The sequence below is a fragment of the Hyla sarda genome, chromosome 2 (genome assembly GCF_029499605.1).
Source record: "Hyla sarda isolate aHylSar1 chromosome 2, aHylSar1.hap1, whole genome shotgun sequence".
Classification (NCBI taxonomy): domain Eukaryota; kingdom Metazoa; phylum Chordata; class Amphibia; order Anura; family Hylidae; genus Hyla; species Hyla sarda.
The window spans coordinates 447,585,654-447,610,724 of NC_079190.1; the positions used below are offsets into that span (position 1 = coordinate 447,585,654).

Genomic DNA, 25,071 nt, shown 5'->3' on the forward strand with positions numbered 1-25,071 from the left:
GAATGCAGATTTCCTTATTAGGACTAAAGTAGAGTTTAGCAGATAACGTGTTATAAGTACAAACAAGCTTGGTGGATCTGTATCTTGCTGGGAGTTGTAGTTTTGTACCAGCTAGAGACACGCTGTTTGGGTAAACACTGTCCTAGAGACTTTCCGTCTGCCATAGCCTTGGTTGCCTACCATCAGAAGCAATGCTCAGAATGTCATTTCAGGGTAAGCAAACATACAGCTGAAGCTAGGAAAAACAACATTTTGTTTGCTTCCTGTACCTCTGTCTTAGGAGATCTCGGAATTACGCCGGGTATATCCTTTAATTGTGTGACCTTCAGGCCCAGCACGCAGCTCAGAGGATAAGCTATAAAGTTTGGCTCCTCGCAGCTGGTAAACACAAATAAATACCCTCTCCGAAAAGTAAGAACCTTAAAAAAATAAAATAAAAAATGTATTTACTCGGTTTATGGAGAGAGAGGTATATAGGCCAGAGTTTTGTCAAAATAAAAAAAGATAAATAAATGTGTATACTAAACAGGACATATATGAGCAATCTATACCCATATACATTAGTTAGTATAACATCTCAGCTGACCTGTTCCCCTTAACAAAAAAAATAAAATACATAAACAACTGGGGTTTGCATTATCAAATATAACCCAGTGCTTCATTTGCTTCAAAATATTTTTTTTTTATATCAACTGGTGCCAGAAAGTTAAACAGATTTGTAAATTACTTCTATTAAAAAAATCTTAATCCTTCCAGTACTTATCAGCTGCTGTATGATACACAGGAAGTTCTTTTCTTTTTGAATTTCCTTTCTGTCTTACCACAGTGCTCTCTGCTGACACCTCTGTCCATGTCAGGAACTGTCCAGAGCAGGAGAGGTTTTCTATGGGGATTTGCTCCTATTCTGGACAGTTCCTTAAAATGGACAGAGGTGTCAGCAGAGAGCACTGTGGTCGGACAGAAAGGAAATGCAAAAATAACTTCCTGTGGAGCATACAGCAGCTGATAAGTACTAGGAGGATTAGGATTTTTTAATAGAAGTAATTTACAAATCTGTTTAACTTTCTGGCACCAGTTGACTAAAAAAATAAAAGAAAAAAAGTTTTCCAGTGGAGTACCCCTTTAAGGCTGTGTTCACACTGCATTTTGTGTTTACATTTAACACACCTTTTGTTATTCTAATTTTTCTGTTTTCCATTTTAGTATGTTTTTTTGCTGTATGTTGTTGTGCAGGTAGTAGAATGCAATGTTGTGTATAGCAAAAAAAAAATATACATAAAAAAACAACACCACGTACATTGCATTCCATTCCATTTTAATTATGTAATGGGAAATGAATGTGCCCGAAACATGTCGAATTGTAAATGGGTGGTCTGTGCAGGTGGGATTTTGTGTACATTCTACTAACCTGAAAGAAAGCTGCATTTATTTAAGTGCTATGCTGTCAGTATTTTCTAAAAATACTTCCTATACAGTTGAAAACCTCCAAACCTCATTTAGTTTGGCCCTTCCAAGGCATGCACCCGAAACGAGTTAAGATGTGAATGAGTGCAGGTGTCATTTTTGTGTACCTTCTACTTACTTGGGATAAAGCTGCATTCATTTAAATGGTACCTATCATTAGTAATAAAATTTGTATATGTTATCGATTATCCTATTTAAATTACTTTTCTATTATTCTTCTCAATAAAAGTTTGTAACTTTGTGCTAGGGGCTTGATAAATTAACTCCTAAAAGTATGGCCACCAGGGGTTCTCCTTCTGGTCCTGCCCGCAGTTCTGCTAGCAGATTGTCTCCTGCAGCCTCCTGGCAGAAACAAAAGTCAGGAAATACAGGTGGGACCTCTGCTCAGCACATTTTATAGAGTGTATAGAGCCCTTTGAGCTGAGCTAGACTGTAAAATCATGATGCCTTCAGTGCATAGTGCTGAACATTGTGCTGAATATTTCTGCTCCCTTTGAAAGCTGCTGGGCAGATCTGAGCACTTTATAGAGTTCAGTGCTGAGAGCTGAGAGGCGTGTGCGTGGTCTGAACTGAACTGCTCTGGGCTGTGTGTAGCAGAGTGAGGGAGGAAGTTCTCCCCAGCAGGGCATCATATGATGTCAAACCTGCTTGGGACAGCCCCTTCCCAGTCTGTGGAACTGACTGAGACTGAGTAGAAGATACAGAACGATATCAAGGTAGAAAACTAAGAAATAATAAAAATAAAGGCAGTTGGTGGTTTATCATGATGGGGGAGTGAACTGGATGGATTCTAAAATTTATCAAGCCCTTGCAGGTACTCTTTAGGTATTGGATTGTCCGTATTTTCTACAAGTATCCAGAGACATACCAAGCCAGGTGTGAATCTGTGCACTGAGTTGGGAGGAGGGGAGCTGGTTTTTCTCTGCTTTCTATAGGAAGTATTTTCGGTATAAAGTGAAAATTATCAACAAGGAGAAATAGGCTAAAATCTGAACTACCTCCCTCCTCGACATGGAGGGGTTAAATCATACTATTCGGCCTTATTCCTTTAAGATGGGAAGCAATACATATCCATTGATATGTAGGGAGAGATGCAATACCGTGTATCATGATTGATTGGTGTAATAGACCGGCCCACTTTTCACTTCCCAACAGAGACACATGATAGACGAACCCTGGGACACCCCTGGACGTCTCGCAGCAAACTAGACAGGCAGATGGAAGGCGCCAATAAAGCCTCAGCCTCCTCGCTGCCTTTTCTGTTAATGCTGATAAGTATCGCTCTAATTTGTCATTCCGTATCAAATCATCTCTTCACCGCTAAAGCAGGTTTCAGCCCGGCCATTCATCCCTTCCAATTCTTGGCCCGAGAAGCAAATTAGTCACATAATTTCTAGAGTAATGACACAGAGTTGCAGGGATCATTGACCACATTGTAATGGAACATACTGCTGGAGGCAATTGTCACTTATTGAGGTCTTCATGAGGCATCGCATCTATTCATCTCAGTCGAAATCCCAGTTACAGGTGTTATTTTGTGCTACAACCGGTCACAGAGGGGAAAACATAATGCGCTGGAGTTTCATTGTGAGAAATCAGCATTGACTCCCCGTTGCCTGGGGCTATAGACTTCTCAGTATGTTCTATTACAGGCTGCTCAAGCAGACGACGATCTATTCCTTCCAGTCTGCACCTCTCTATTTCCATTATTACAATACTCGATTACTATGCTTCCTAATGGGACTTCATAAAAGGTGGCGGCTCGTTTCAGCGTTTTATTATTTTTTGAGGAAATATTTTTATCTTATTTTTCCTCTAGTTATTCTCCCCTAAGCTCTTTTGCTTTTGTGTTAAGAATGCTTCAAAAACTTGGCACATTTTAAGAGTGATTTGGCAGACAATGTACACCCAGCAGGCTACAATATTGTATAATTCCTTCTAAGCCCTGGCATGGAGGCTGAAGCGTGCCAGCCTCTCGGATCCTGATTAAGCCTCTGAAAGCTCCTGGGGTATAGCTTGCAAAAAAAAAAAAAAGTATTCCAGCAACCCAGCTTAAGTTTCTATGAATAACAATGTTTAACATTGTTTCCATGCAGGATTGGCCCTTAACTAATGATCGTTTTATACCTGCCATGAACAGTCTGTGAAATAGGCTTGATGCATCAAAATAGGCTACTTAAATAAAAAGAGCTAGGACAAGTTAGTAATAGTTACTCATAGCTACTAATAGTACAAACTTAAAGAGGGATTAACTATTTGCGCAATCAGATACATCCCTTGGGGCCCTGAGCGTTACAGCCCACGACTGCATTACATTTTTATCTGTTTTTGGAGGTCAGACCTCACTGTACAGAGGGCCTGTAAATCTAAAATGTCTATTTTAGTAAATACTTAGTAAAATATTAACCCCTTAAGGACGCAGGGTTTTTCCGTTTTTGTATTTTCCTTTTTTCCTCATCACCTTCTGAAAATCATAACGCTTTCAATTTTGCACATAATATTCCATATGATGACTTATTTTTTGCGCCACCAATTCTACTTTGCAGTGACATTAGTCATTTTTACCAAAAAATCCACCGTGAAACAGAAAAAAAAATGTAAAAAATTTAAGAAAAAATGCCATTTTGTAACTTTTGGAGGCTTCCGTTTGTACGCAGTGCATTTTTCGGTAAAAATGACACCTTATCTTTATTCTGTAGGTCCATACGGTTAAAATGATACCCTACTTATATAGGTTGGATTTTGTCGTACTTCTGAAAAAAATCATAACTACATGCAGGAAAATGTATACGTAAACTTTTTTATTTTTCCACGTACGGGTCGGTATGAGGGCTCCGTAATCACCGTAATCTGAAGTTTTTATCAGTACCATTTTTGTATTGATTAGACTTTTTGATCGCTTTTTGCTCATTTTTTCATGATAGAAAAAGTGACCAAAAATATGCAATTTCGGACTTTGGAATTTTTTTGCGCGTACGCCATTGACCGTGCGGTTTAATTACATTATATTTTTATAATTCGGACATTTCCGCACGTGGCGATACCACATATGTTTATTTTTATTTTTATTTACACAGTTTTTTTTTTTGTGGGAAAAGGGGGGCGATTCAAACTTTTATTAGGGAAGGGGTTAAATGGTCTTTATGAACTTTTTTCCCCCCTTTTTTTTTTTTCAGTTTTATAGCTCCCATAGGGACCTATAACACTACACACACTTATCTTTTACTTTGATCCCTGCAAAACCATAGCTTTGCATGGATCAGTGATATAGGCGGTCGATTGCTCAAGCCTGTAGCTCAGGCTTGGAGCAATCAAATGCAGATCGGACGTGATAGAGCAAGGTAAGGGGACCTCCGCTCGTGTGCTAGCTGATTGGGACATCGCAATTTTCCCGATCAGCCTGACTGAGCTGCCAGGATGCGCCGCGTCTAAAGGGTTAATAGCGCGCGGCACAACGATCAGTGTCCCAACCTATTATCCCAGGGTCCCGGCTATCATTAGCCGACCTGGTATCGGGACTGGGCATACAGGTACGCCCTATATCCTTAAGAAGTTAAAGGGGTATTCCAGGAAAAAACTTTTTTATTTATATCAACTGGCTCCAGAACGTTAAACAGATTTGTAAATTAAATTTAAACAGTAACCAACCCCTCAAGACTAGTACCAGTTACCTGATACATAGATGAACAATATACAATACTAAATACCTTGATCGTGCTTCAATTACAAGATACAAATTTTGAAAAAATATATACCGTATTTATTGGGGTATACCACGCACCGGCCTATAACACGCACCCTCATTTTACCACGGATATTTGGGTAAAAAAAGTTTTTTACCCAAATATCCATGAAAAAATGAGGGTGCGTGTGTGCGCGTGTATACCCCGATATACCCCCAGGAAAGGCAGGGGGAGAGAGGCCGTCGCTGCCCGCTTCTCTCCCCCTGCCTTTCCTGGGGTCTAGAGCGCTGCTGTCGGCCCTTTTTAACCCCTGGTTATCGGTGCCGCTGCCCGTTCTGTCCCCCTGACTATCGGTGCCGGCGCCGATAGCCAGGGAGAGAGAAGCGGCGCCGACAGCCAGGGGGAGAGAAGGGGCAGCGGCACCCATTGCCGGCGCCGCTGCCCCGTTGCCTCCCCCCATCCCCGGTGGCATAATTACCTGAGTCCGGTCCGGGCTGCTCCAGGCCTCCGTCGTGCGTCCCCAGCGTCGTTGCTATGCACGGCGCGGCGCTCTGACGTCATGCGCCGCGCCGTTCAGCGCATAGCAATGACGCTGGGGACGCACGACGGAGGCCTGGAGCAGCGGAGCAGCGCGGACCGGACTCAGGTAATTATGCCACCGGGGAGGCAACGGGGCAGCGGCGCCGGCAATGGGTGCCGCTGCCCCTTCTCTCCCCCTGGCTGTCGGCGCCGCTTCTCTCTCCCTGGCTATCGGCGCCGGCAATGGGGCGCCGGCACCGATAGTCAGGGGGACAGAACGGGCAGCGGCGCCGATAACCAGGGGGTGAAAAGGGCCGACAGCAGCGCTCTAGACCCCAGGAAAGGCAGGGGGAGAGAAGCGGGCAGCGACGGCCTCTCTCCCCCTGCCTTTCCTGGGGGGGTATCGGCGTATAACACGCACACAGACTTTAGGCTAAAAATTTTAGCCTAAAAAGTGCGTGTTATACGCCGATAAATACGGTAATTATTTTATTTAAAATATAAAATATCAGATAGTATATTTTACCTCATAGCACAGGGCCCTTGTGCAGAGAAAATCAGATATAATAATTAAAACAAAAAATCAAATTGAGAACAAACACCGATAACTAACATTGAAGGATAATATGATATTTGATGACACTTTCGGTAATCCGGCAACTGATAGTCCAGAAATGATCTAAAGTCTCGTAAATGATATGGGATTCCGGTATACTGAATGCAAATGAATGAAGTATAGTTACCAGCCTGATGCGAGTCCCAACATAGCGTCACCTGAGGATAGATGGTGAGGTCCGCAAGTCCTGGATGGTAAAAGACGCTATGTTGGGACTCGCACCAGGCTGGTAACTATACTTCATTCATTTGCATTCAGTATACCGGAATCCCATATCATTTACGAGACTTTAGATCATTTCTGGACTATCAGTTGCCGGATTACCGAAAGTGTCATCAAATATCATATCATCCTTCAATGTTAGTTATCGGTGTTTGTTCTCAATTTGATTTTATGTTTTAATTATTATATCGGATTTTCTCTGCACAAGGGCCCTGTGCTATGAGGTAAAATATACTATCTGATATTTTATATTTTAAATAAAATAATTATATATTTTTTCAAAATTTGTATCTTGTAATTGAAGCACGATCAAGGTATTTAGTATTGTATATTGGTCATCTATGTATCAAGTAACTGGTACTAGTCTTGAGGGGTTGGTTACTGTTTAAATTTATTTTGCATACCCCAACACCAGGTGTAGGTGTACAACCTCCTTACCTCGGCTAGTTAATTGTGAGATGCACATCCCCTTTTTTTGTATCTATTTAGATTTGTATATTACTTCTATAAAAAATCTTAATCCTTTCAATAATTATCAGCTGCTGAAGTTGAGTTGTTATTTTCTGTCTGGCAACAGTGCTCTCTTCTGACATCTCTGCTTGCCTCGGGAACTGCACAGAGTAGAAGAGGTTTGTTATGGGGATTTGCTTCTAAACTGGGCGGTTCCCGAGACATGTGTCATCAGAGAGCACTAGAAAAGAACAACTCAACCTCAGCAGCTCATAAGTACTGAAAGGGTTAAGATTTTTTAATTGAAGTAATTTACAAATCTGTTTAATTTTATCTTTCTGGAGGCAGTTGATATATTAAAAAAAAAGTTTTTTTCCTGGATAACCTCTTTAAAGACAGGGTGCATCTCACTAAACCGTCATATAACCGAGGTGATACTGTAATATCTCCTATACCCTTGGAGTAAAACAGTGTATACCAATAAAAGCAAAAGTCAGTACTTAAAGGGGTACTCCAGCCCTAATACATCTTTGTGAGCTCTCGGCAGCGCTGGAGAGCTCAGATTGGGCAACATGATGACCACGGTGTCAGAGTATTGTGACGTCACAACTCCGGCCCCATGTGATGTCATGCCCCGCCCCCTCAACACAAGTCTATGGGAGGGGGGCGTGACGACCATTGTTAACCATTGTTATTTTTTTATTTATTTATCCTGCAATCTATCTAATTAAGCTGCCGATGGGCCGGACTTGCATAAATAACTGTTGTTTGCCTGCTGATTGAAGTAGAGAGGTGTCCTGTGGCTGTGTCAAGGATGATCCGAGAGCTAACTCCAGAGGGAAATCCCTACAATATATTGATTCTCATAAAATCCAGTCTTGGTGATAATAGAGATTACTCTATTTTAGATCTTGCTAGGTATGAGAAGAAAAAAACAATATAGTTTGAAATAGATTATTTTCCTTTATGCAAGTTACATTATGAATTATGCTGTCCTGTCTGCAGGAGTACTCTGCCCCTAGACATCTTATCCCCTATCCAAAGCCACGACCCCCGCAATGTCTCCTGCAGCACCAGATCCTCGCTCCGTTCAGCACAGGAATGGGGGTGCTGCAGGAGAGATCGCGGGGGACCCCAGCGGCAGAACCCCCACGATCAGACATCTTATCCCCTATCCTTTGGATAGGGGATAAGATGTCTAGGGGCGAAGTACTCCTTTAAGGGTATGTTGACATGGCCGAAAATGGGTAGAATGTCCTCCCGTAAAACACAAGCGGATATTTCTCACATTTAAATGTTCTGGCGGGCGCTAGGACCACTCAGGAATGTGCCGTCTCATAGACAGCAATGCATTTCCGAGTGAGATCCCAGAAAGAATAAACATGTTTATTCCTTCTGCGGACACCGGAATTGAGATTTCTGAGGCATGTTTTTACTGTGGAAATTCCGCCATGTGCACATTGCAGCAGACTCCCATTAAAATCAATAAGACGCTGCTGCAGCAGAATTTCTGAGCGGAATATTCCCGCAGAATTCTAGTCGGAAATTCATGTGAACATAGCCTCAGTCGGTAAGTGGAAGCACTGAGTTGTTTCCTATATCCTGACAGTACCCTGGACGTTATGGAGAACTCTTTGCACTCTATTCCTGTTGTAGTGTCATCGTACTATTCTGTGCATCAGTTATATAATGCTGTGCGCCATCAAGTCATTGTCCTAGCACACAGACAATGGAGACACACAGTGTAATAATGTCCTATGACTGTTTCAATGTCTTTTTCAGTTGAAAATCCCCTGTTACTCCCGTATAGACCTATCCAGGAACCATGTTGATGCATATATTATACTCATCTGCTAATAAAAGAGAACCGGACTTTTTCATCCCGATTTCATGACAGTATCTGAATATACATCTCATTAGATTAATATGTAGCTGTTTAGCGATGTGTTCAGGCAGTTTCAGATATAACGATAATCATATTGTAATTATTACAGCAAAGTATGACATCAGACGGCGCTTTCATTTCCTGTTGATTTCAACTACAAAAAAATTCACTTTTCTTATGTTCATAAAAGGAACAACAGCGCCATCTCCTGGATGTAGAATTACATTTCATAGTTATTCCAAAAATGGGGATGGAATATATTGTGTAAATCACTGGGCAGTAAAACGTCCACTTACCATTTTTGTATAATTTGCATATCATTTACATGTGTATCAATCCTTTATATTCCATAAATCCATTACTTTTCCTTTATGGTGTTGAAATTTCAATGTTGAGGAGCGTTTTTTTTTGTATTTTATCAGACTAGAACAGCCTTACATGATAAATGTGCTTTTATAAAAATTCTCATACATCTCAGTTCTCCATACACACAGAAGAACATGGATTCATAGTATAGATATGAGGCTGTTTCTGCTGCATGTACTTATATTTTTACAAACCCATTCAAATGTATGGAACAATCACTGAAAATGCTGCAGCATTTCTGCCACATGTGAGCATACTCTAATATGGAGATATTCTCTGTGATTCTGGGATTATATGGAAACCTACACACAGCCGTTTTATGCCTCCATATGAAATGTGAGCGATACAGTACAGTGAACCACCTAAGGATCTGATTGACATTGGCAAAGGCCAAATTGTGGTATCTTGATGACTGTGTCAGAGCATCTCCAAAACGGCAGATCTTGTGGAGGTGTTCGTGGTATCTAGTAGTACCTACCAAAAATGGTCCAAGGAAGGACAGCGGTGAACTGGTGACAGGTTTATGGACATGCAAGGCTTATTAATGTGTGTCCAATCCATGGAGGATATTGCGACTTAAATGGCATAAAGTCTATGGACACCTGAATATATATATATATATATATTTATTTATTTTTTTAATAATTGTGTCACATCCAATATGGCAGGGAAAAGTGCGCCCTGAGCTTACCCAGAACCCCTTTCCCTGCTTACGTGCATAATCGCCCTAGGCAATGATTCCACAGGTGGTCGACTGTCCCTAAATGGAACTGAAGTTCTGGGGCGTTGCAAGTCAAAATAATGAACAGAACACAGTACAGAGGTCAGGAAATGGGTCAGAACACAATGAGTTTACCAGGAAGCAAAATACAGACACAGAGAGAAAAACAAACAAAGAAGAATCAAACAAGCCAGAGTCAAAACCCGTAACAAAGCACTAAGCAAAACTGTAATCAAATGAAAACGGGGGTCAAAACAGATGGACTATAAGGCACAGAATGTCAGGAATGGTCAATAAGCAGGCAGGAGGTCATAGAAACTAGAGATGAGCGAACTTACAGTAAATTTGATTCGTCACGAACATCTCAGCTCAGCGGTTGCTGACTTTTCCTGCATAAATTAGTTCAGCTTTCAGGTGCTCCCGTGGGCTGGAAAAGGTGAATACAGTCCTAGGAGACTCTTTCCTAGGAATGTATCCACCTTTTCCAGCCCACCGGAGCACCGGAAAGCTGAACTAATTTATTCAGGAAAAGTTATCAACTGCCGAGCTGAGAAGTTCGTGACGAATTGAATTTACTGTAAGTTCGCTCATCTCTAATAGAAACCTATGAGGCAAAGCTGACAGAAAGCTAGAGACACAGGTATGATCTGTCATCATAAGCAGACTGATGCCTTATAAAGACCAGCTTAGGAGGGTGTGGTCACTAAGGCCAGAGCTGATTGGCCCTGTGACTGCAGCTCCTGAGTGGCCAGAATGCAGCACTATAAACCTGGCCGGGAGCGATTGGTATAAATAGTTATGTACTTAAAGGAGAAGTCGGGGAAATATTTTTATTTTGACATTATTATCAGGCTGCCGCAACTAAAGTGATAAACCTTAACTTAATTCCCCTGGTGCTACTGGAATCTCTCTCTCATCCTCTGGCATTGGTGTTCTTTCTGCTTTTGATGCCCAACAAGTCACACTGCGCTCAGAAAACTGCTGGCAGCGATGTCCTGCCTTTGCTGGTGATAGGCTGAGCGGCATGTAACGGCCCGTGCACCAGGAAGGAGGCAGGGCCCGGGTCTGTTATTTCACACTGCCGCTTAGCGTATCACCAGCTGAGGAGGGACATCACTGTGGCCAGCGATTAGTTAAAGGGGTATTCCAGGCAAAACATTTTTTTATATATATCAACTGGCTCCAGAAAGTTAAACAGATTTGTAAATTACTTCTATTAAAAAATCTTAATCCTTCCAATAGTTATTAGCTTCTGAAGTTTTCTGCCTAACTGCTCAATGATGATGTCACGTCCCGGGAGCTGTGCATGATGGGATAATATCCCCATAGGAGCTGGACAGCTCCCGGGACGTGAGTCATCAGAAAGCAGTTAGACAGAAAACAACAACTCAACTTCAGAAGCTAATAACTATTGGAAGGATTAAGATTTTATAATAGAAGTAATTTACAAATCTGTTTAACTTTCCGGAGCAAGTTGATATATAAAAAAAAGTTTTGGCCTGGAATACTCCTTTAAGCGCAGTGTGACTTGTTGAGCACTGAAATAAAAGAAGGAAGAAGACCAAGGCCGAACAATGGGAGAGAGATTCCAGCAGCACCAGGGGAGAGGAAGAAAATAAATTAAGGTTTATGGGGGGTATTTATCAATTTTACCTTGTGTCCGTGTCTTTATACCCATTTTTTTTTACTTTGGTTTTTACAGAAGCGTGTCAAATTTATCATTTGGTGCACGTTCTTTAGTAATTTTGTGGACAGCGCCTTTTACCCGCGAAGGGCAGCCATTCCCGAGTCTCTCCTGCAGCTGGTCAGCAAGCAACGCAAGTGTTTTTTTTCGGGGGTTTTGTAGCTACCTATTCAAATGGAGTGTCCTTTTTACATTCAAAATATTATTTACGAAGTCCGTGAAATTTAAGCAATGGACGAATGAATGATTGTGGAAAGATGCGATCTTGTTAAAAGCTCCAACCTTTTAATAGTAGAATTGAGCCATACCATATTCTCCCTTGGGTATGTGTGTTTTCAATGTCAGTATATTGTTGGCGGTGATTTGCCTCAAACATGTGCCATATACCACCAATTTAGTGCCAAAGAACAATTGACGCCATAGAGAAATTACTGACTACTGCAAAAATCATACACAGGACCGTCAAAGCCCTAGCAAGTTTACAATTTGACAGGGGAGAGAATGTGCCAAACATTGGCGCAAACAAACTCTGCACCAAAGAAACACAATAAAACACACATGCATCCGTTGATAAATACTCCCCTATGTTTTTTTATTTTTATTTTTTTTGTTTTTTGTAGCTGCCCGGGCATAATGACAAGATTAAAAAAAAAAAATTGCTCACATTCTCCCTTAATATGGTGCAAATAATAATTTTACAATCCATATAGCTGCACTTCCTGTTACTTTTTCAAAAATGATTGGTGGAACAAGACAAAGAAATGACAAGTAAATAAAAGTACCAAACTTTAGTTGCTTCTACAACATGAATTTATACTATTATATTTTGGGTGGAAATCTGCTTTAAAGTGCAACTCCGATGATGTTAGGGCGGAAGGATAAAATTACAACTTCGTAGCTTGTGAGTTGCCTTCTGCTAATGCTGGCAGTCTATAGATTTGTTGGAAGTCCAGTAGATTTGTATAGGAAATCCATAGATCACTCAAACTAAACAGCGGCAACTCGTGGGCCATGGAGATGCCGACAAACATGAATCCTTTCCCCATAACGTCATTGGAGTTGTGCTTTAAATTTTAACTATAATGCACCTTTTACAGAACACCATTCAGGGGCTGAAAAAGCTAAATAATGATTTTGCACCTTCTTTACTCTTGGTGGATATTACCGAAAATGCGACAACCCACATTCACAATTCCTACACTAATAACACTTCATTCTTGAGTCAAGCTATACAGCATCCGGCTCCACTGTTACCGTATTTTTCGCCGTATAAGATGCACTTTTTCTTCCCCAAAACTGTGGGGGGGGGGGGGGGGGAAAGTTGGTGCGTCTTATACGGCAAATACACATTAAAATCCTGTCCTATCGCGGCGGTCCCTGCGGCCATCAACAGCCGGGACCCGCGGCTAATACAGGACATCACCGATCGCGGTGATGCCCTGTATTAACCCTTCAGACGCGGCGATCAAAGCTGACCACCGCATCTGAAGCGAAAGTGACACTAACCCCGGCTGCTCAGTCAGGCTGTTTGGGACCGCCGCGGTGAAATCGCGGCGTCCCGAACAGCCTACAGGACATCGGGATGGACCTTACCTGCCTCCTCGGTGTCTTCTCCGTGCCTCCTCGGTGTCTCTCCTTCGTCGTCATCACGTTGTCACGCACGTCGTCCCGTCATCCAATAGGAGCGGTGTGCATAGCGGCGTGCATAGCGGCGTGCGTAGCGACGTGATGGCGGAGACAAAGAGCAAGGATACCGGGCAGCTGAGACATTCCGGAGCGACGGGGACACGGCATCAGCGATGGAGGGTGACATCCAGGGCAGCGGTGACGAGCGGTGACGGGTCCGGAGCGGTGGGGACACGTGAGTATTACCTCCTATACCAGTGGTCTTCGACCTGCGGACCTCCAGATGTTGCAAAACTACAACTCCCGGCAGCCGTTGGCTGTCCGGGCATGCTGGGAGTTGTGGTTTTGCAACATCTGAAGGTCCGCAGGTTGAAGATCACTGTCCTATACTTTACATTGTATTTGGTTCAGAATCTTTTTTTTCTAGATTTTCACCCTTTCTAATTGGGTGCGTCTTATGTGCCGGAGCGTCTTATATGGCAGAAAATACGGTATCTGTTAAGCTAATCATCATGTAGTTGTGTATGATTATATGCATGAGCTGGGAATCCTGGCTTTTTCTACGCCTATCTGAAATGTACAAACCTCATAAATGAGAAAGTATTATGAGCTTATCTAAATGCCCCCTGTAGTGGTTGGTGTGCGCCATGTTGTCTGGGAGAATTTCTGCTGTAGTTAGAAGCACTTAGACCGTACGCAGCAGTAAGTACCCCCTCCTGACACGGCTGTCCCCCATTTCATGTGTGGTTTGAGAATATTGTTTGATGTTTTCTAGGGATCTAAGGCTGGATTCACATTGGCATTGAAGTAGTGAATGTTCTGTTAATGCTAATGGACATCTTAATAAATGATCAACAACTCCTGTGGCTATAAACTTCACCCGGTGCACAACCTGCATAGTGATAAGGCAATCTCAACAATGCAAAAGAAAGAAAACACGGGGGCACTCATGGTGCTTCGTTCAATGCTGGCTTCTTTATTCAGGTTGCGGCTGAACACATGTTCTGGCGGGGTGCCAGGAGCGAGCGTGTGGGACGATAGCTTTTTCGTGCCGATCCCGGCAATTCCTCAGGTCACCTGAGGAAGTGCCTGGATTGTCACGAAATAGCTATCGTCCCACACACACCTAAATAAAGAATCCTGCATTGAACAAAGTACCGTGAGTGCCCCCGTGTTTTCTTTCTTTCACATTGGTTATATGTTTGGTCAGGGCTGTGTTTGCTGTGACTTCTATTACCAAACAGCAGTCCTATGTCTGCAGAGGCACAGAAGGAGCTTGCACTTACTTTCTCTATCTGTTTATACGGATCTTTGGCCAGTCGGTGGCATAAATTTGGCTTTGCAGGAGGCCATGCCTCCTTTCAATCCCACTTGGTGAGCAAGGCGTAAAGTTCTAAAAATCCCAAAATTTTTTAGGAGATAACGCTAAAGGCCATGTTCACACATCATACCAAAGGCACTTTTTTGCTTTACACCTGTTCAAAACAGTACAAAAATGGCTGAAAAAAATGTACAGCTATACGGTGAGTGAATATGACCATAGTGTTCCAGTGTAAACTCCATGAACAGGTAATAAACATAAAAAAAACATAGAGTCACTCACAAAGATAACATAAAAAAATCCATAGGTTTATTAATACAAAAAATATATAAAATGTTAAAATAGAATCAGAGAGCAATAGGAAATAAACATCCTATAATCTGCAATACTATTATAATAATGCATGACAATATACAAGGCTATGGTAATGGTCAGGATGGCAGTTCTGTCCGTAGTTGTGGTGCACAAGGTGGGAATAAGCCAGTATATGAACGAGAGACCCAGCTATCACCAGTAACGCTAAATCATGTGGATTTATTGATCCATAGTAGAAATCATGACATGAAGGCGGCAAGCTGAGGAAGGCAACATGCCAAAACGCGTCCTTCATGTCATGATTTCTACTATGGATCAATAAATCCACATGATTTAGCGTTACTGGTGAGTGCTGGGTCTCTTATTCCAGTATACAGTGCTATGCCAATTTTTATTTTTTTTTTATACTTAAAGGGGTACTCCACCCCTGGCATCTTATCCCCTATCCAAAGGATAGGGGATAAGATGTTAGATTGCTGCAGTCCCGCTGCTGGGGACCCCGGGATCGCTGCTGTGGCACCCTGCCATCATTACTGCACATAGCGAGTTCGCTCTGTGCGTAATGATGGGCGATACAGGGGCCGGAGCAGCGTGACGTCATGGCTCCGCCCCTCATGACATCACAGCCCGTCCCCTTAATGCAAGTCTATGGCAGGGGGCGTGATGACCACCATGCCCCCTCCCATAGACTTGTATTGATGGGGGCGGAGCCGTGACGTAACGATGCTCCGGCCCCTGTATTGCCCGTCATTACGTGCAGAGCGATCTCGCTCTGCGCAGTAATGATAGCGGGGTGTGCAGCAGCGATCCCGGGGCTCCCCAGCAGCGGGACCCCAGCAATCTGACATCTTATCCCCTATCCTTTGGATAGGGGATAAGATGTCTAGGGGCGGAGTACCCCTTTAAATCAGTCTTATAACTTTAATCGTTCTGAAATGCAGCCACGTTTAGTAATAGATCATGCATTATTTTAATGGTAGCCTGTCCCTGTTTTATGCTGCCTGTGGTTTAGGCAGCATGAAACTAATGAAAGGTTCCCTTTAAATAGTGCAAGTATTAGGCGCCTTCTTGCCTACCTAGATCCAGGGTCTGTCTACGCTTGCAGAGTGACTGCTCATTTGGAGTGAGAACAGCAGATCGGGCACCCCTTTTTGGCATTGGTAAGGGTCTCGGCAGTCAGACCCCCATAATCAGACATTCATGGTATGATACTCAAAACGTTTTATTTTATTATAAATTTTTATCAAGATATTAGAAAATAGTATCACAGGTCGGATTCTTTAACACGGGCCATGTTATAAGTGAGGCTGACAGGCGCCCCCTGGAGTCCTCGGCATTTGACGTTTCATCTTCGCGCCCGCAGCACATCTGTAATGAGCGGAGTGGAGAGGGGAATTTCCTCGCTGCGACTGTGCAGAGTCAATTAGCTGCTGCACACGAGAACACACGGTCCGCGCCTCTCAATTATTGATGCTTCTCCCATGTGCTGCCAGCAGTAGCATAGATGTGTTTCTTGCACCTGGACACGGCCGCCGCTGCCCCTGCTGTTTCCTTTTACAGCCTCAGCTTTCAAGGCTCATGTGTAAGAACTTACAACTGAATCCTAACAACTGTGTGAGCTGAAGATAGTATTGAAACAGTGTTGAGGGTTTCACATATAAATAGCGTGTGCAATATAGATGTTCCTTTTTTTTCCTGTCATGTCACAAAAAAAGCTATCTATCTATCTAGTACAGCACAAGAGAAGGTAGAGCAGCACGTCCCACAGTATGGTAGCGGTGCAGGCAGCGAGTGGAGCCCCGGTCAAGGCAAGTTAGACATCTAGGAAGGATGCCGCAGCACATTATCTTGTGCTGCGGCATCCTTCCTAGATATCTATCTATCTATCTATCTGTCTAATAAAAGTGAAGGAAAACAGCTCTTCCTCAATGTGGTAAATCCAAAATGGTGCCCGCAGAGACCAGGTCCATATATCAACAGAAAAAGGAATATCCGCAGCACACAGGCGTCCATTAAAAAATATAGTAGTTTATTCCATCACAACAGAGTGCCCAAGAACTATCTCTATCATATACAGTGGTCCCTCAGGTTACAATATTAATTGGTTCCAGGAAAACCATTGTATGTTGAGACCATAACTCTATGGAAACCTGGTAATTGGTTCTGAAGCCACCAAAATGTCATCCAAAAATAGGAAAAAGTGAGGACTAAAGAAAAATCAGTAGATAACTAATACAGATAAAGCAAGTCCTTACATATAAAAGTAAGAAAGATCTGCTGGGAGCTGTAATCACTGTCTATGTCAGTGTTTCCCAAGCAGGGGGCCTCCAGCTGTTGCAAAACTACAACTCGCAGCATGCCCGGACAGCCAAAGGCTGTCCGGGCATGCTGGGAGTTGTAGTTTTGCAACAGCTGGGGGCACCCTGCTTGGGAAACACTGGTCTATGTAGAGGACAGAAACTTCTTCAGGGTCCTGTACAGAACACGCAATGTCCTAAAAAAGTTACATGGAGCCGTCCTCACCTGGTGTCCAAAGGAGCAAATAACCCTGGAACAGGTAAAGAGTACAGAGCATGTATTCCCTTCCTGTACTGTAGGGGGTGCTACCAGACACCAGTCAGTGCATACACTTCAGTAATGCAGGGGTTTTATCAGTGAATGCCCATTCTGATTGGTCAGTTCTTCCAGCCATTGACATGTAGCACAGATTTTGACTGTCTGTACATTGTATGTTGAGTCTGGTTTCAAGTTACAATGGTCCAGAAAACACTATCGTATGATGAAACTATTGTAAGTTGAGGGATCACTGTACATTTTCTTTCTTTCTTTCTTTTTATCCATCTATCTATATCATATACATTTTCTTTTTTCTTTCTTTCTATCTATCTCATATACATTTTTACTCTCTAGGTCATGCAGATTGTTTCCGTGTGTTTTTAATTTAACTTTGTACATATTTTTGCTTAATATTTTGATATTGTCTTCTTTTCTATAGCGCATCCCTGTTTGTGTTCCGCTCAATTTGGAGACGAATTACGAACTTCTGTACCTGGCAGAGCAGTTCACAGGGATACCTGTAGTCTATCTGCGATTCAAGCTACCAGATGTCACAAGGTAAAGAGAAGCAACTTCACTGAGTTCTCACAGATTTCTGCTTCCCTTTTGGAGTTCAGAAGTGCATAGACTACATTCATATAGTATCCCTTCTGCCAAAATAGGGTCAGATCCTCCTAATTCTTAATAGGACAGATTGAGAGGTCTTGTTTAGAAGCAATGCTCATTTGGAGAGTACTTCCCATGTAGCTGGACTCCATAGTATTCATTCACACAGATCCTAAAGGGTAGGGTCACACACAGTGCATCCACAGCAGGATTTCAGCTGCAAAATTCCACACAGGGAATTTTCATAGGGGAAAATCTACAAGAGAAACCCAATTACTTCAATAAGTAGAAACGTTATCCGCAAGTAAAATTTCAGAACTCCGGCATTGGGTGGCCTAGGTCATGACGCCACGTCTTCTCCATTCATGTCTATGGGAGGGGGCATGTCTGTTGTGGTCGCTCACCCTCCCATAGACATGAATGGAGGGGGCATGGCATAACGTCACAAACACAGCTGCGTCAGAACGCCGGGGTGCCAGCCCAGAGATCGTGGGGGGTCCCAGCGGCTGGACACCAGCGTTCAGACATCTTATCCCCTATCTTTAGGATAGAGGTTAAGATGTCTAGGGATGGAAAACCCCTTTAGAGGGATATCCAGGAATAGATAAACAGAGCTTAAAAATGACTCCACCCCGATCTTCAGGTTGAGTGTGGTATTACAACCTAGCCCTATTGCCTAGATAACCCAGCCAAACATAACTGCTCATAACATTTTTCTACACTTAACAAACAGGTTTTCAGCAGAATTTGACTTCCGTACGTATGATGGAGAGGGGGTCATTCTGTATGCCGAGTCTGCAGATAGCACCTCATGGTTTCTTCTGGCTCTGAGAGATGGAAAGATTGAAATTCAGTTCAAGAATGACTTATGGACCAAAGTTACAACTGGTGGGAAAGCGATCAATAACGGACAGTGGCATATAGTAAGATGGATCTTCAAATATATTCTTTGACTGTAACTACTTTTGTTGGCTATTATGAGTTGTAGATGCAATAAAGCAATAGCAATCACTACATGAGTAACAGGGATCAGACTTTGGGACGCCCACAGATCCTGCAAAAGAAGGGTTCAGCTGCACCCTGCCATTTAACTGTTCCATGTGCATAGTGACGCTCTTGGCCACCTAGCTGTGCAAGGAACTGAAGTCAGTCCCATTTACATAAATGGTGTTGCACTTACACACTGGGTGGCCAGGTGCTGCTGTGCATGGAAACACTGTAAAGGGGCTGCAGAACTCACTGGCGGTCCCAGAGGTCGGACCCAGTGCTAATCATAAAGTGATCATATATCCAATTGATATATTCACTTAATTAGGGTTTAGTCACACAGACAGTATCCTGTGCATATTTGATGTGCAGGATTTGATGCTGCAGAGTTCAGTGTGTGGTGGCCCAGTACCATTGCTGCCCTATCAGGCAGACTCTATTCAGTGACTCCTGGGCTCCCCTCTTGTGTGTGTTCCCTAAGTAGTTAACTACCACCTGTATTATCTATTGTAATGTATATAACTTGTCATATACCTTTAAGTAATGTTGCTAAGTGTTGTAACCAAGGACGAAGGTACCAGTGACCATGTGACCTACAGGACCCCTCCAGAGTCTCCCCCATATAATCTCTGGGAGGAGCTAGCTAGTTAGTTCTTGTTGTGCTGAGTGCAGTGAAGTCCTGAGAGAGTGTCTGGTGTCCGGAGGAGGCCTAAAGCCTACCACACAGCCACACTTCACAAATCCGCTACCCCACAGGTGAACGTCAAAACCTGGTAAGCTACATATGGGGTGAAGTCCGTCAAGTCAGTCAAGATCAGTCTGTATCAAGTCAGCGTGGGCCTGCAGCAAATTGTCCAAATCCACTATAAGTTCCAGCGAGCCCCAAGGTCTATGAAGTCACTGGTCACCTCCTTGGGCCTAACTGAGCTGTCAAGACTATTACACCTGTCTACCTCAGTAAAGCTGCCATTGTTACGTAACTTGGCGTCGGAGTCATTATTTGCCCCGTGCCTAGCCCATGATCCAGCGGTATACCTTCGGGTGATGAAGAGATTAAACCACGCCCTGGCATCACAAATACAAGGGGTTAATGCCATCTGCCTCTAGGGTAATAATATCTGCCCTCCATCACACCCTCACCACAAGTGTAAACAAAATGCCTGAACACAGCCTCAAATCTGCAGCTTCAAATCCTGCACATGAAATATGCAGAGGATACTGTACATGTGAATACACCCTTAAAGTAAGAAGTACATTCTGTATAGCAGTTTCCAAATACAGTTATTCACCATAGGTAAATTCTTCCATTAGCAGAAGACATGCCATGTCTATGATTAAAGGGGTACTCCACTGCCCTTCTTCGGCAGCTCCGCTCCCCAGCGTCCGGAAGTTTCTGGTTCCGAACTCTGCGTGAGGGCTTCCGTGTTCAGGGCCACCTCTCGTGACGTCACGCCTGCCCCCTCAACGAAAGTCTATGGGAAGGGGGTGCGCCGGCCGTCGCGCCCCCTTCCCATATACTTTTGTTGAGATGACGGGCGTGACGTTAAGAGGGGCAGCCCTGAACACGGAAGCCCTCACGCAGCGTTCCGAACAAGAAACTTCCAAAGCAGGGTAGCGGAGTACCCCTTTAAGCATTTCTACCTAACCATGCACCAAATTAAAGATTCATTGAATTTTTCACTTTTTTGGAGATGAGTTAGGTAAAAATGGAGCTGATCTTGCTACAGAAGTGAAGTATTTGTCTCATTTTATTTGATAAGGAAAAGACAGGATTTCATTTTCAGAATTGGTTGTACAAGACATTTACTCGGGGAGATTTATCAAAACATGTGCAGAGGAAGAGTTGTGTAGTTGCCCATAGCAACCAATAAGATTGCTTCTTCTATTTTTCAGAGACCTTTAAAAAAAAAAAAAAAAAAAAAGACGCAATCTGATTGGTTGCTATGGGCAACTGGACAACTTTTCCCCTGCACTGGTTTTGATAAATCTCCCCTGGTGATTTTTATCCCGATCAATTTTGTCATGATCCTAGTCCCACTGTTTTTCTATTAGCACCAAAAAAAAAGCCTGAAAGCAAAAAATAAAGGATTTAACATATTTACAGCTCATGACAAATGTCTTTGTTTTATGGTCATAATTTGGGCAGAAACGATCACACATCCAAACACTATAGAGACCAACAGGTGTTAGCGCAACAGGCATTGTGTTAACATTAATGGTATATTTACTTCTCTCTACACCTAAACCTCTTGTCCTTTCACTGAGAAAATGACATCAAGAAGCTGTTACCTCTTTCCTTCTAGGTGTCCGTGGAAGAACTGGAAAACAGCATCAGTGTTAAGATAGCGAAAGAAGCTGTCATGAATATCAACAACCCCAAATATCTATTCAAACCTGTAAATGGTATTCTGGAAACCAAAGTCTACATTGCAGGATTACCACGGAAAGTAGAAAATCTAAATAAACCGGTAATTTTAAGGAATGTCTACTCACTAATCGCCTTATATATAAATAATTCCATTGACTGAACACCAAAAATACATGAGCTGGCAATGATCCAGAAGTCCCAGTAGCCATGAACAGTCACGTAATCGTCCAAATGTTACCGTGCCACCTGATCCTTCTTGTAGTATAATGTATTAGCTCCATTATGTGTTTGTACGATAAGCAATATTTTCACTTGTATGTAGTCTTGACCTATGGCCATAAATTTCCTTTCCTAATTCACATACAATAGATCTGTATAATAGCTGTATTAATAGTGCTGCCTACCTCGTGTATACAGAGGAAAACAAACCTCTCGGTGTGCACCCATATTAAATCATTAGAGATATATATCAATTTATATGGCAGCATGCATGGGTCCTAACATTGTCATATCTTCACCCACATGAAGTTATGTTACCTTCATTCTTTTTGTTGTCATTATATTATACCAGATTAACCCGCGATTAGATGGATGCATCCGGGGATGGAATTTGATGAATCAAGGAGCACTGGGGGTAAAAGAAGTTATTCAAGAAAAGCAAAGCAAACACTGTCTGGTGTCTGTACAGGAAGGCTCCTATTACCCTGGCGGAGGGGTGGCCCAGATTTATGTGAATTACAGTAAGTCATACTGTGGTGGCACATTAGGGAATATGTTAAGGTGTCACTGTCATTTAAAAAAAAAAAAAGTTTTGATCAGTCAGGGTCTGGATGCTGAGACCCCACCGCTTGCTGGAACAAACGGGAAGAAGTCTCAGCTAAGTGCTTTTCTCCCTATTTATTTCCTCGCTGCATGAGACAAGCTCCATAGACTTTCTATAGAATAAAGCTCCTGCAGCGAGGGGGGAGAAGTGCTGAGCTGAGTGCTTCTCCCGGCTCGTTCTAGCAATCATTGGAGTTTTTTTTGTTTTTTTTTACATGAAACTGACACTTTTAAATTCTATAGAGTGTGTACCTGTTCACTTAGATATTTCATATCTCATCGTTCTCTATAGCAGACAACACTTTGGCTGATGGAGATTGGTCAGTGAATGTTACACTGGACATTCGATCGTCTACAAGCACCGGGGTGATGTTTGCCCTGGTTAAAGAGGACACTGTCCCTCTAGCCTTAGCTATTGAAGATCATTCATTGGATATTGTGCAAGTAAGTTTCTAGCTTCATATAACACCAAGAAACACAATATCCCAAGGATAATACTATGAAGAATGTGCAATAATTCAAGGAGACCTAAAGTAGTTCTGTACTGTATGGATTACAGTTTGTGACATGGGGGAAGACATGCTTTGGGTTTCCTTAGCTTAGATACTTATCACTTATCCACAGACTCCCTGCCGATCACCAGAATGGGGGTCCCATGTCCTCCCCCTGAATGAAGTGGTGGTCTAGCATGTGCATTGCTGCTCCATTCACTCTCTATTGGACTGACAGATAGCAAAAGTACAGTCATATAACAAGTAAATGGAGGGACCCCCTTTTCTTGTGATAAGTGGGGATCCAAGCAGTTGGACTACTATTCACTTATCACTTATTATGGGAATAGATAAGTGTCTCATTTGGGGAAAAAAATGCCTTTGTTGAAGGCATTTTTGTTTATTGCAGAATAAAAAAAAATCTGACATCCAAAGATTCAGAAACACCAACACATAGAGTCCCACATCGAATTACAGTGAATAGTAACTATTTGTGGCTGACACAGGTCCTGAGGGGCGAAGGGCAGGATCTTGGCAACCGTATGTGTCTGTTTAAAAGCTGCTATTTAATATATTGAAATAATGTATATGTTTTGTATAATATTTTCCTTGTAGGATATCATTGTCAGCATTCAGAGCGTTACAGTGGCACGGCTCACAACTAAAAGAATATGCACTGACAAGAATATTTCCATAAGTTTCACAGTCACAAAGTCAGCTGTGGAAATAACATCCAGTTCTTACACTGAAATTCACTACATAGGCGAGGAGGAAATGAAGAAGCAGCTCGCCATTTTGGACCAGTCAATGAGGGGCCAAGTGGACACATATTTAGGAGGCATTCCAGGTAATGCAAATTATTAGGAAATTGTCTATTCAGTAATATTACAGTGATAAAACCCTTTATGGCTTTCTTTGCTGTGTCCCAGGTTATACATATCTTAGCTTATTGATATTTGCAATTTCTCTTAGACCTTTACTCTGCGGTTATGAAGGGACATATTTGAGATGCAAATAGTGGCAATACTACTTTGAGTTAGTAAATCCTACAAAAATACCATATAGCTTACCTCCAGCTCCTTTAAACCGTGTCAGATTTGGTATCCTAGGCCCCAGCAGTGTTACCCATTCTGATAGCCCACAATCGATCTATATGAAACATGTACATACTGGACATCATAAATAAGGTCAGATAGGTTAAGCAGAAATAGACTCTTGGGGATTTTCTGCTTGGGCCCATTTTTATGTCAGGGTCTGGGCCTATTTGAGGAGACAATAGTAGGCTGATGGCCAGTCATGTAAACAGCTTTGAAAGAAAGTGGTCTTACACCCACATTCTCCATATAGTGCTGGGTATATTTTTGTAAAAAAATTAAATGTTCATTGTTTTTGTTTGATCCATCTTTGTCACTGTTTCTTTTGTGTATAGTATTGTACAATAGGGTAAGCTACAGTCCTATAGAAAATATGGAAAGCAAACTCTGGTTCATTGACACAAATGATGAAATCAGGTCTTCTAGATCTGTAGCCCATTATGCAGCACTATAGACAAAATAAATGGCCCCTTGCTGCTTTAACCTGCACATTGACTTCAATGATGTTTGGTTTTGCATTGTTTGAATGTGCTATGTGTGTTATTTTAATATGTAAACCACAACTGTCACCAGTTTCTTACCCCACCAGGCTACCAACATGAGGTTACTGTTGAGAACACACGTAATGTAGCCATACCTTTTGGCTGCGCTTCTGCTTACTTTATCAGGCCGAAAATGGTCTTTGTATGCAGGCCAGCAGCAGTCGGATTGGCGTGGCTGGGCTTCGCAATGGCTCACCGCCACCACACCTATCCTCTCTACCTTACCGCTTGGACTGTTGTGCCAGAGAGATAGAGGTCCTCAGCGTATGTGCCCCTGACGTCCTGGACTTGTGTGTGGCCTGGCGTGACCTCACAGAGCGAGCACTCACTTCCTCCGCAAGCACTGGCTCCTGCCGGCTGAAACATGCGTGCGCCTGCGCTGAGCTAGATGCAGGAAGCAAGCGAGCTTTGTACTTTGTTTGCAGTGTCTGAGGAAGCGAGCACTTGCTCTGTGAGGTCACGCCGGGCAGCGCGCACGGGCGGACATCGGGTGCATGCGCTAAGGACCTCTGTCTCTCTGGCACAACGGTCCATGCGGTGAGGTAGGGAGGAGAAGTGTGGTGGCGGTGAGCCATTGCGAAGCCCAGCCACTCCTATCCGACTGTTGCTGATATACAAAGATACATTTTGGCCAGATAAAGCAAGCAGAAGCGCATGTTGTCTCAACAATAAGCTCATTTTGGTAGCCTGGTGTGGGGTAAGTTGCGCTTTAAGATTCAAAGGCCACAGCCAT

At 42.8% G+C, this 25,071-nt stretch overlaps 1 protein-coding gene across 2 annotated transcripts in view; it reads left to right on the forward strand.

Moving 5' to 3' along the window:
* Positions 1 to 25,071, forward strand: part of PROS1 (protein S) — a 70,313-nt gene that overhangs the window by 43,418 nt on the left and 1,824 nt on the right. Inside the window, exons 9-14 of one of the 2 annotated variants that reach the window (XM_056559337.1) lie at positions 17,868 to 17,986; positions 18,768 to 18,957; positions 21,325 to 21,489; positions 21,961 to 22,129; positions 22,507 to 22,655; positions 23,318 to 23,549. In XM_056559337.1, coding sequence (XP_056415312.1) covers positions 17,868 to 17,986; positions 18,768 to 18,957; positions 21,325 to 21,489; positions 21,961 to 22,129; positions 22,507 to 22,655; positions 23,318 to 23,549 — 1,024 coding nt within the window. Of the gene's footprint in view, positions 1 to 17,867; positions 17,987 to 18,767; positions 18,958 to 21,324; positions 21,490 to 21,960; positions 22,130 to 22,503; positions 22,656 to 23,317; positions 23,550 to 25,071 lie in introns of both variants that reach the window. The other variant, XM_056559336.1, reaches the window with a different exon arrangement.